The 11,765-nt window shown below is 35.0% G+C and overlaps 1 protein-coding gene across 3 annotated transcripts in view; it reads left to right on the forward strand.

The window, feature by feature from the left end:
* The window catches only part of KIFAP3 (kinesin associated protein 3), a 210,867-nt gene that overhangs the window by 77,590 nt on the left and 121,512 nt on the right, over positions 1-11,765 (forward strand). For all 3 annotated transcript variants that reach the window (XM_020974677.2, XM_020974675.2, XM_078156503.1), the window contains exon 10: positions 554-716. In XM_020974677.2, coding sequence (XP_020830336.1) covers positions 554-716 — 163 coding nt within the window. The remainder of the gene's footprint in view (positions 1-553; positions 717-11,765) is intronic.

An 11,765-nucleotide genomic window follows, 5' to 3' on the forward strand; every position in this document is an offset into this window, starting at 1 on the left:
AGCAGAGAAGGCTTGGTGAGAAGGGGAAATGTTCCTGAATACTATCACTGTCTTCAAGTGGATGAATGGCTGTGTTGTGGATAGGGGATTGCATTTGTCACATAAGCTTGACCACATATGTCAGAACTGGGAGCAGTGGGTGGAAGCTGTAAAGAGTTAAATTTAGGCTTTGTGTAAGGAGAACTTTAAAAATAATTTTTTAGCCAATTACAGCTATCCCAAAATGAAATTCACTGCCTCTTGGGAATAGTGGCTTCTCTCTTGCTGGATTTCATTAAGCAAATGATGGATGACCAAAGTATTTTGCAGAATTTCCTCTTCCAACCCTGAGTTTCTATGTGTTATATGATTCTCAGCTCTATTGCATCACTAGGAAAATGTCAATGTTGAAAAAGAAGAGTCTTTTGTTTTAAGGAAGATCTTTTGATCTGAAGTACATACATATAATGCATTAAATATTTATATAGAAAGTATACAGATTATTACAAAGAAAAATTGGTTTTATCCATTGCTTTAAATTGAATTTCAATTTTCCTTATCCTATTTTTTATAGGTGGAAATGGACATAGTCGAAAAATTGGTGAAAATGGTACCTTGTGAACATGAAGATCTCTTAAATATCACCCTAAGACTTTTGTTAAATCTGTCCTTTGATACAGGACTGAGAAACAAGATGGTACAAGTTGGACTACTTCCCAAACTTACTGCACTTTTAGGTATGTTCTTTTAAAACAAGTAATAATCTACTCACACTTCAGACATCTTTAATGGAAAAGAGTTATCTTTGTGTTGAAACTTTAGCTGGAAAAAAGCATTCTGGATGTAGCCTTTTATTGAGAACTGAATAACACAGATAACAGAATAATGCAGAAAAACTTACCTCTTCCAGAATCCCCTGGTCAAAATACAACTTTTAATCCAATAGTTGCATTTCCCCATATTTTGATCCAAGGTAAAGGAATGAAAAAACTGCCTGGGGAATGAAGTTGGGTATATATGCTTTCTCATTTGTAAAATTTGCTGTGAGATGAAAGACAGGATATAAATTCTGTGTTATAACATTTAGTGTATCATTTGTGAGTGATTCTTTGTTGTTAGATCTGTTTTAAAATGCTGTTGTAGACTTTTCCTGCAATTCAGGTAAATATGGAATGTAAGTATGGGTACTGAGCACTTGCAGTCAAAAAGTTCCTATAAATTAGAAAATGTTCCACGAAAAGAATGCCTTTTATAGTAAATAAATAAAATTTACTGTAGCTTTTCTATACTTAATGAATCCTCAAACTGAGATAGATCCCAAAGAAAATGATAGTGCTCGCAGGAATGTCACTAGTGACTTAAGACATTATATTTAAGTTGATTTTGAGTTAATGCCTTGGATTAAATAGTAAGAGATACCTTAGAGATTCTTTATTTCAGATGAAAAACCAAACAGAAGATGCTTGTTTTTGATTATTACAAGTTAGCTTTCACAAGAATTGGGCTTCTTATGAATTATATTCTGGGCAGTTGAACTTTGCTATAGCTCAAAATTTCTGTTGAATTATTCATTTATCTTAAACTTGTACAATTTCTAGTAGAATATAAGCTCTTTGAGGGTAAAGAGTGTTGTTTTCTAGATCTTTAACATTTCAGCACAATATGTCTATCTAGCACAGTGCTTTATAATTAGTTGACACTTAAATGTTTGTTGAATTTGATTGAATCTAGTTCTTCACTAATTTAGAATTTTTTCTTTTTTAAAAAAATTATTTATTTATTTTTAGTTTTCAGCATTCACTAAGATTTTGAGTTCCAAATTTTTCCTCATCTCTCTCCTTCCCCCACCCAAAGACAGCATGCAATTTGATGTAGGCTCTACATATACATTCACATTGAGCCTATTTTCACATTAGTCATGTTGTAAAGAAGAATTATAGCCATTGGGAGAAACCACGAGAAAGAAAAAACAAAAAAAGAAAAAAAGAGAGAGCAAATAATATGCTTCAATCTGTGTTCAGACTCCATAGTTCTTTTTCTGGGTGTGGATAACATTTTCCAGCATGAGTCCTTTGGAATTCTCTTGGATCCTTGCATTGCTAAGAAGAGATAAATCTGTCAAAGTTAGTCATCACACATTGTGGCTGTTACTGTGTACAGTGTTCTCCTGGTTCTGCTCACTTCACTCAGCATCAGTTTATTCAAATCTTTACAGGTTTTTTTGAAGTCTTCCTCCTCATTATTTCTTATAGCACAGTAGTATTCCATTACATTCATATACCACAACTTGTTCAGTCATTCCCCAACTGATGGGCATCCCTTCAATTTCCAATTCTTTGCCATTACACAAAAAAAAAGCTGTTATAAATATTTTTGTACATGTAGGTCCTTTTCCCATTTGTATGATCTATTTGGGATGCAGACCTAGAAGTGGTATTGCTGGCTCAAAGGGTGTCCACAGTTTTATAGCCGTTTGTGCATAGTTCCAAATTGCTCTCGAGAATGATCGGATCAGTTCATGACTCTACCAGCAATGCTTTAGTGTTCCAGTTTTCCCACATCTTCTCCAGCATTTATCATTTTCCTGTTTTGTCATATTAGCCTGTCTGATCATTTTAATTTGCATATCTCTAATCAATAGTGATTTAGAGCATTTTTTCATATGACTATAGATAGCTTTAATTTCTTCCTCTGGAAACTAACTGTTCATATCCTTTGACCATTTATCAGTTGGGGAATCACTTATATTCTTATGAATTTGACTTAGTTCTCTATATATTTTAGAAATAAGGCCTTTATCAGAGACCCTGGTTGTAAAATTCTTTCCCAGTTTTCTGTGTACCCCCTAATCTTGGTTTTATTGGCTTTGTGCAAAAACTTTTCAAATTAATGTAATCAAAATTATCCATTTTGCATTTCATAATGTTCTCTATCTCTTGTTTGGTCATAAATTCTTCCATTCTTTGTAAATCTGACAAGTAAACTATTTCTTGCTCTCTCAATTTGTTTATAGTATCAGCCTTTATATCTAAATCATGAACCCATTTTGGCTTTATTTTGGTATATGGTGTGAGATTTGCATCTATGCCTAGTTTCTGTCATACTCTTTTCTAGTTTTCCCAGCAGTTTTTTTTCAAAGAGTGGGTTCTTATCCTAGAAACTGGAGTCTTTGGGTTTATCAAATATTGGATTACCATAGTCATTGACTACTGTGTCTTGTATACTTAACCTATTTCACTGATCCACCTCCCTACTTCTTAGCCAGTACCAAGTAGTTTTGATGATTGCTGCTTTATAACACAATTTAAGATCTGGTCTGGCAAGGCCACCTTCCCTAGCATTTCTTTTCATTAGTTCCCTTGATATTCTGGACCTTTTCATCCTTCCACATGAAATTTGTTATTATTTTTTCTAGCTATATAAAATAATTTTTTGGTAATTTGATTGGTATGGCACTGAATAAGTAAATTAGCTTAGGTAGGATTGTCATTTTTATTATATTAGCTCGGCCTACCCATGAGCCACTGATGCCTTTCCAGTTATTTAGATCTGACTTTATTTGTGGGAAAAGTGTTTTGTAATTATGTTCATATAATTCCTGGGTTTGTTTTGGCAGGTAGACTCCCAAATATTTTATAATGTTTACAGTAACTTTAAATGAAATTTCTCTATCTCTTGCTGTTGGGCTGTGTTAGTAATATATAGAAATGCCCCTGATTTATGGGGATTTTATCCTGCAACTTTGATAAAGGTGTTTGTTATTTCAAGTAGTTTTTTCCTTGATTCTCTAGGATTCTCTAAGTATATCATCATATCATCTTCAGAGTGATCGCTTTGTTTCTTCTTTGCCTATTCTAATTCCCTCAATTTCTTTTTCTTCCCTTATTGCTAAAGCTACCATTTCTAGTACCATATTAAATAATGCTGGTGATAATGGACAACATTGTTTCACCCTCAGTCTTATTGGAAGTGCTTCTAGCTTATCCCCATTACATATAATGCTTGCTGATGGTTTTAGGTAGACGCTACTTGTCATTTTAAGGAAGACTCCATTTATTTCCATGCTATCTAGTGTTTTTAATAGGAATGGGTATTGTATTTTGTAAAAAGCTTTTTCTTTTTTTTTCTTTCTAATTTTTTTTTTAGGCAATCAGGGTTAAGTGACTTACCCAGGGTCACACAGCTAGTGTCTAGTGTTTAGTCTGAGACTGGATTTGAACTCAGGTCCTCCTGAGTTCAGGGCTGGTGCACTATCCACTATGTCACCTAGCTGCCCCAGTAAAAAGCTTTTTCTGCATCTATTGAGATAATCATATGGTTTCTGTTAATTTTGTTGTTGATATGGTCAATTATGATGATAGTTTTCCTAATATTGAACCAGCCCTGAATACCTGATATAACTTCTACCTGATCATAGTGTATTATTCTTGTGATAAGTTGCTGTAATCTTTTTGCTAATATTTTATTTAAAACTTTTACATCTATATTCATTAGGGAAATTGGTCTATAATTTTATTTCTCTGTTTTGACTTTTCCTGGTTTAGGTATCAGTACCATATTTGTATCATAAAAAGAATTTGGTTGGACTTCCTCTTCACCTGTTTTCCCAAATAGTTTATATAGTATTGGAATTAATTGTTCTTTAAATGTGTAATAGAATTCTCTTGTAAATCCATCTGGCCCTGGAGATTTTTTTTCTATGGAGTTCATTGATGGCTTGTTCAATTTCTTTTTCTGAAATAGGGTTATTTAAGTGTTTTATTTCCTCTTCTGTTAATCTGGGTAATTTGTGTTTTTGTAAATATTCATCCATTTCACTAAGATTGTCAAATTTATTGGTATACAGTTGGGTAAAATAGTTCCTAATTATTGTTTTAATTTCCTCTTCATTTGTGGTACTGATTTAGAATTTTAATGCTTGATATTAGTGCCAGTAATGACTACAAACCATCTTTTTTTCCAAACTGCCTGTACAATCAAATAAAATATGGCCACAGCTAACTTTATTGTAGGGAAGTTACTCTTCGAAGGAGTGTTTATGTCACTAGTAAGCCTTCTCTTTTTTAATTTGTTGAAATCATTAATTTCTACCATAAGTTAAAGATAGCACAACTTGTTGTAATCTTTAATAGTTCTCCATTGTCCCCTTTCTTTTGACTAAGTTGAATCTATTCATCCCATAGTGATAATTAAAATTGAGATTCAAAATAGCTGCATTTTAGTCATGAATTGATTTTTTAAATTGTTTATATTTTCAAGCACCTGTGGATCTTAATTTAAAGTTCTTATGGATATAATTAGTTCCCCAAGCCAAAATAAAAGTGAAAAAGTATTCCACCCTCCCCATTCACTTTGAGTATTTCAAGTATGTATCAAGTAAGTCTGGAAGAATGAAAGGAAAGGTTCTGGCAACAGCTTTCATTCCTCATCCTCTGTTCAGTTCTGACATTCTTCCTTTGAATCATCAGATGGAAGATAATGTTCCCAAAGGGACACTCCAAATGAGCTGGGAGAAGCCCCCTTGATGATCCCATTAAGAAATTCTTTTGAGGGATGAATCTTAGGGTGCCTTCTAATGTGTAGATCAAGTATCCCAGTCCTTGGTGACTTTAGTCACTATGTTTTAAAGCCCTAACTTGGGAGATCTTGAAAAGGAAGGAAAGGATTTTAGTGACTTAAAACTGAGAATTTGGAAAGCCAATAACAATTTTTAATCATTTGTACACACTAGTCTCTTAAATTAGGCTTTCAGTTGAAGGACTTTGTTTAACCCTTCCCTAGTACAGGATAAGCATCCAATAAATGCTAGATGTTATTTAACCTTTCCAAGAGCTCCCATTCCTTCTAATCCTATCCTATCCCTTCTGGAAGAATAGGGAGCTACATCCTAATTACCTTGATTTCTCCATTATGTATGTGTCTAATACTAGGCTTTTTTGCCCGGACATTTACATTACTTTCATGAAAAGACATGAAACAAAAATAGAATACAAAAAATGTCCAACTTTTAGCCTGTTTTTGTCTGATGCTTTGTGTCAGTTTGAAAAGCAGTTCTATCATTATGGTGTGGCATAGGGAACAGGAAAGAATTCTGAGCACAGAGAACAGCTTTTTCCCTCCTCCCAAGTTGGCCTTTTATAGTGAAACTTCATCATTTTGTTTAAATTCCCAAGACATGAGATATCAGTCTTCTGGGCAAGTTAAAAAAAAAAAAAGCTCTTCTTATTCTATCCTGCTATTAGTAAACCAGAACTGACTGGTCTTAGTGTTTCCACTGCTATCTTGGCTACTTTTCAGGAATTGATTGAAGGCAAAAAAGTTCTGTTGGAGCATTTATGGCCAAACTTAGCCAGACCTTCCTTGTCTGCAGCCTTTGTTGGTACCTAAGCTGCTATTACTTTCTTGGTGGCCTTTATGTGATCATGAGCACTGCAGTAGGAGATGACCAAATGTCCCTTGAAATTATGTTTTTTTGTGATCTTTGAGCATACAATAAAACCAGTTCCACCAATTCTTTTCTTTGCCTTACCAAGACATACTTGTGAGCCATTCTTCTACTTGGCTGCAAATTCCTTCTTTCTTCTGGTTTTACTTATAGTGAAGTGATCAAGATTATTATGATTTGTTGTGTATAGTAATTCATCCCCTTGTTGATAATTGGATCGATACCTGTAAGAGTACCTCTAGCTAAATTCAAGTTGATAGATGATCTGAAAAATGTATTTCTTAGCATTATCTTTCTTCTTTTATGACTAGCAAAAAGATAGAGATGGGTCCTTGATCATATTCTCTCCTGTCTTCTCCAGCAGATTGCGACCTCAGTCATCTTCTCACTCCAGGCCCCTTTAATCTTCCAATTTTCCCTATCTATACTACTTTCTTCTGCTTCTCATCCAGACTGTTCAACTGATCCTCTTATATCTCCTTAGCTGGTTCATCATCCATATCTTACCCCTAAGTGTAGCTGTTCTCTTTATAGGGCAAATCTCTGGAGTCAGGAAAATCTTTGTTCGATTCTGGGATCATACTCAAAGGCTTTTCACCCTTGCTAACTAAGTCTGCTACAAAGCTATATTATCTAATCTCAACTTCACTGCAGTAAGGTCATACCTTTACCCCTCCATCTATTCCAAGTCTTTTTTCATCTCCTCTAATAGAACCTTACCTCATGCCTTGCTGAGATAATAAAGGCTATTTGCTGGAACCTTCATCTTTATTCTATATATCTCACATTTCTTACTCTTGACTTGTCCGCTCCTATCTCCTCCAGCCTATTACTCCACAGTCTGCCTTCCTTTCTCCCTAATCTTAAATTTCCCTCTTTATCTATTGGCATATTCCCTTCTATTAGCAGGCCCACTCACTTTCCTCTCTCCCTGCCTCTGCAATCCTTAAAAACAAACAAACAAAAAAAACCCCCTCACTTAGCACTACTGTACCCCTCAGACTGGCCTCCTGTATTTCTCCTTCCTTTCTCGGCCATACTTCTAGGGAAAAAAAGCCATCTACGTACACTTATTGCCTCAGCTCCTACGTGACCAGTGCTCTCTTGCCTAACAAAGCTGATGCGTGTTTCTTATTCCTCACCCTTCTTGACCCCTCTGCTGCATTTAAAACTGCTAATTACCCTTTTTTTCAGAATTCTTTTTTCTCTAGATATTCATGACACTGTTCTCTCTTGCTTCTTCTACCTGTTTGACAATTCTTTCTCAGTTTCTTTTGTTATGCTGTCAGCAGTAGTAGTGATACCCTCTAGGCTCTGTCTTGGGTCCTCTTGTCTTTCTTTGTTCTCTTCCTAAACTCCTTAGCTCTTTTAGCTTCACTTCTAAGCCCTACACTGACAATTCTCCTACCCCTGAATATCCAGTTTGCTTTCCTGAACATTAGCTTAAATGCCACCTCCTACTGGAGGCTTTTCCTGGTTCCACCCAGTTGTAAATGCTTTACTTCCAAAATTATCCTGTGTTTATTTTGTATATCTTTTGTGTAAGAAGCTGAGTGGTATAGGGCATAGGTGTCAAACCAGAATCCTTCAGGCCACTACAAATTTCCCTCAAGTGACTGAACTAAACTAAAACATAATTGGGAAATAATTAATAAAATAAATAAAAATACAAAAACATAGGTGATGTTAATTTATAGTTTTCCCAGTCAGTATGCTGAGACAGAGATCCATTTCTGTTTGAGTTTGACATCAGTGTGTAGGGAATAGAAAGCCACTGAATATTAACATCAAATGAGGTATAAAGCGGGGAGAAATTGTTGTTTATGCAAGGTGTATTGGCTGGTGTTAGGGAGGATGTCCGACATGAAGTTCAAACAGAAGGGCGCACAATCCAGTTGATGCTAAGATTCTTCAAAAGCTCATATTCACAGGTAATATATTAATTTTACTGATTGCATTGGGCCCTAATATACTAACAGTCCTTCTTGGTGAAATTCGTAATTATCTGAATGTGACTTTAATCATGCATTCTTGGAAAATCAAAGTGGATGAGAAACATTTTCCAGATTTTGACATTAGTTGGATGGACAACCCATTGAGTTTAGTAGTCCATCAACATTTAGACCTTGGGCAGGTGCTATGTATAGCCGGATGATAAACTGGGCCCAGAGTTAATTAGGAGGGAAAGTTTAAGCTCTGACTCTTTAGGGAAAGTCAGTGCTTTCAGTTCAGTCAATCAGAGAATAAACATTTATTAAAAACCTGCTGTGTGCAAATTACCCTGCTTAATGCTGGGGATTCAGAAAGCAGCAAAAGACAGTCCCTACCCTCAAGGAACTCACAACCTAATGGGAGAGACAACAAGCAAATATGTACAAACAAGCTGTATACAGAATAAAAAGTGAATAATTAAAAGAGGGAAGACACTAGAATTAAGATTTTAGCTTCCTTTTGATGCCATATATCTGCTGATTATAGCTCTCAAGACTACACATGCTAATGTTTCTCTACCAGTTGTGCACAAGTCAACCACTTTAACTCATAATGCCAGTTTGTCAGCTCATGTAAGTCACTGTATTTTAACTAACTTTTATCTTCTACTTGTAAAAATTTTCATCAGTGGCTACAAGGCAACTGAATGGTAAAACAGTGAAAGTTCTTAAGAGCCTGCTAAGTGAAGGTAAGGTAAAGGGATGAGAAAGGTTTAACCTAAAGAAGAGAACACTGGAGGGTGAGAGAGAATGGAGATCACCTGCTGTCTTCAAGAATTTTAGTGATCCTCACATGGAAGTGGAATTATATTTGTTTCATGCCACCCCAGGGGGCAGAACTAGGAATCATCCATAGAAGTTGCAAAGATGTAAATTTTAAGTCATGTAAAGAACAACTTGCTGTCAATAATAAGCGCTGTCCAGAAGTCGAATGGACCGCCCGTCACTGGAGGTTTTTAAGCAAAGTTTGGATGTGCCACTACTTGTGAATAATAGTACAGAGGAGATTCATGTTTAGGTGTGTGCTAGACTATGATCGCTTCTGTTTTACCTTTAAAATTTGATGCTCTGTGGTTCTGAATGGCCATTCTCAGAAACAAAGTCCCTCTTCTTGATTTCTCCAAGTTTTTATTCCTTTCTGGGCAGCAGAACTTTTCAACATGCTTTTAGAAGAGACATTATTTTAGCTGGAAATGCTACCCAATTTTATGAAGATTATCCTATTATTTAGGCCTTACCTGAAAAAATCTGTATTTGTCATTTTTTAGACAAAAATGCCATTCTGATTAGTGAAGAATAAATCATGAGTCATTCAAACTGTAACAAACCTGTGTTATTAACAGATATATTAATGCTTTATTTCCTGAAGTAAATGGCTGGTACACTGCGACCCCTGCTGATGGTAATGAGAGTAACAGAGTGTGTGTGTGTGTGTGTGTGTGTGTGTGTGTGTGTGTGTGTGTGTGTGTGTGTGTGTATGTGTGTGTGAAGTTTTGAATTAGAAATTACTAGGAAAATTAATTCTTTTTAAAATTTATTTTTAGTTTTCAACATTTGCTTTTCTAAGGTTTTGAGTGCTAAATTGTTCCCCCTTCCTCCCCTCCCACCTCCCCAAGACAGTGTGCAATGTGATATAGGAGGTAGGGGTGTGTGTGTGTGTGTGTGTATATACACACACACACATATATATATATATATATATACACACACACACACACACATTATATATATATACATATTATATATATACATATATATATATATATATATGCAGTTATATTAAACATATTTCCACATTAGTCATGTTATAAAAGAAGAATCAGAACCAAAGGAAAAAACCATGAGAAAGAAATATAAAAGAAAGAAAACAGTATTCTTCAATCTGCATTCAGACTCCATAGTTCTTTCTCTGCATGTGGATAGTATTTTCCATTATGAGTCTTTTGGAATAGTCTTAGATCATTGTGTTGCTGTAGGAAAAGTCATTCTTTTTAAATACTTTATTTTTAGTTTTCAACATTCACTTACATAAGCTTTTGAGTTTTAAATTTTCTCCCCCTTCTTCCCCACCTCCCTCCCCAAGACAGCATGCAGTCTGATATAGGATCTACATATACATTCCTTTTAAACATATTTTCACATTAGTCATGTTGTAAAGAAGAATTAGAAGCAATAGGAGGAACCACAAGAAAGAAGAAACAAAACAAAACTGAAGAGAAAAAAAAGAACAAATAGTATGCTTCAATTTATAGTCCAACTCCATAGTTCTTTCTCTGGATGTGGATAGCATTTTCCATCATGAGACTTCTTAGATCCTTGCATTGCTAAGAAGAGCTAAGTCTATCAAAGTTAGTCATCACACAGTGGGGTTGTTACTTTGTACAATGTTCTCCTGAATCTGCTCACTTCACTCAGCATCATTCCATACAAGTCTTTCCAGGTTTTTCTGAAGTCTGCTTGCTCATTATTTCTTATAGCACAATAGTATTCCATTATATTCATATACCACAACTTGTTCAGCCATTCCCCAGTTGGTGGGCATCCCCTCAATTTCCAATTCTTTGCCACCACAGAAAGAGCTGCTATAAGTATTTTTGTACATGTGGGTCCTTAGGAAAAGTAATTCTTAAAAATTACCTAAGAAAATATTTTAATTAGGAGTTTTATTTTTACTTCTAGAATGACACTGCATTGTCTTTAAGGAGACTGTCTTCCTTCTTTACTTAATTACCGGGGCCTAAGAAGACCTTATTTCTCTGTTAATCTTTTTCATCTATCCTCAGATTAATTTATTTGGTGAGAATAACTCACATTTGCATAATGCTGTAGGTTTTAAAAAGCAGATTCCTTACAACAGTGGGAGATAGATAATGTAGCAATGCTATTATCTCCATTTTACAGAAGAAACAGGTTCATGGAGGCAATAAGACTCATGCAAGGTCATATAGCTAGTAAATATTAAAGCTTGAATTTGATTCCAGGTTTCCTGATAAGTCCAAGGCTCTTTTTTCTTGCTTGGAAAGCACTTTAAAGGTCATTCAGTCTAATTCTCAAAGTTTATAGCTAAACTGAGAGAAGTAAAGTGATTTGTCTGACCTTAAAGAGCTACTTATTGGAAGGGCTACAACTTGAAATTGTGTCCACTAACTCAGTGTTCTTTCCACTATATTGTCTCCCTAGTTGCTGAATATTTTTCACGGTCAAAAAGAAAAAGGGAGTACTTTCTTGGAATGTGTGAAGTTTTTCAGTAATCACTTGAAAATATTATATATAAATTTCTTTCCTTTTATACCATAGCACTGAAATTCATTTAACAACTATTTATCAGCAGTTACAGCAACAGTACATTT

Source organism: Phascolarctos cinereus, unplaced genomic scaffold (assembly GCF_003287225.1).
Source record: "Phascolarctos cinereus isolate Bilbo 61053 unplaced genomic scaffold, phaCin_HiC Scaffold_5;HRSCAF=322, whole genome shotgun sequence".
In the NCBI taxonomy this organism is placed as follows: domain Eukaryota; kingdom Metazoa; phylum Chordata; class Mammalia; order Diprotodontia; family Phascolarctidae; genus Phascolarctos; species Phascolarctos cinereus.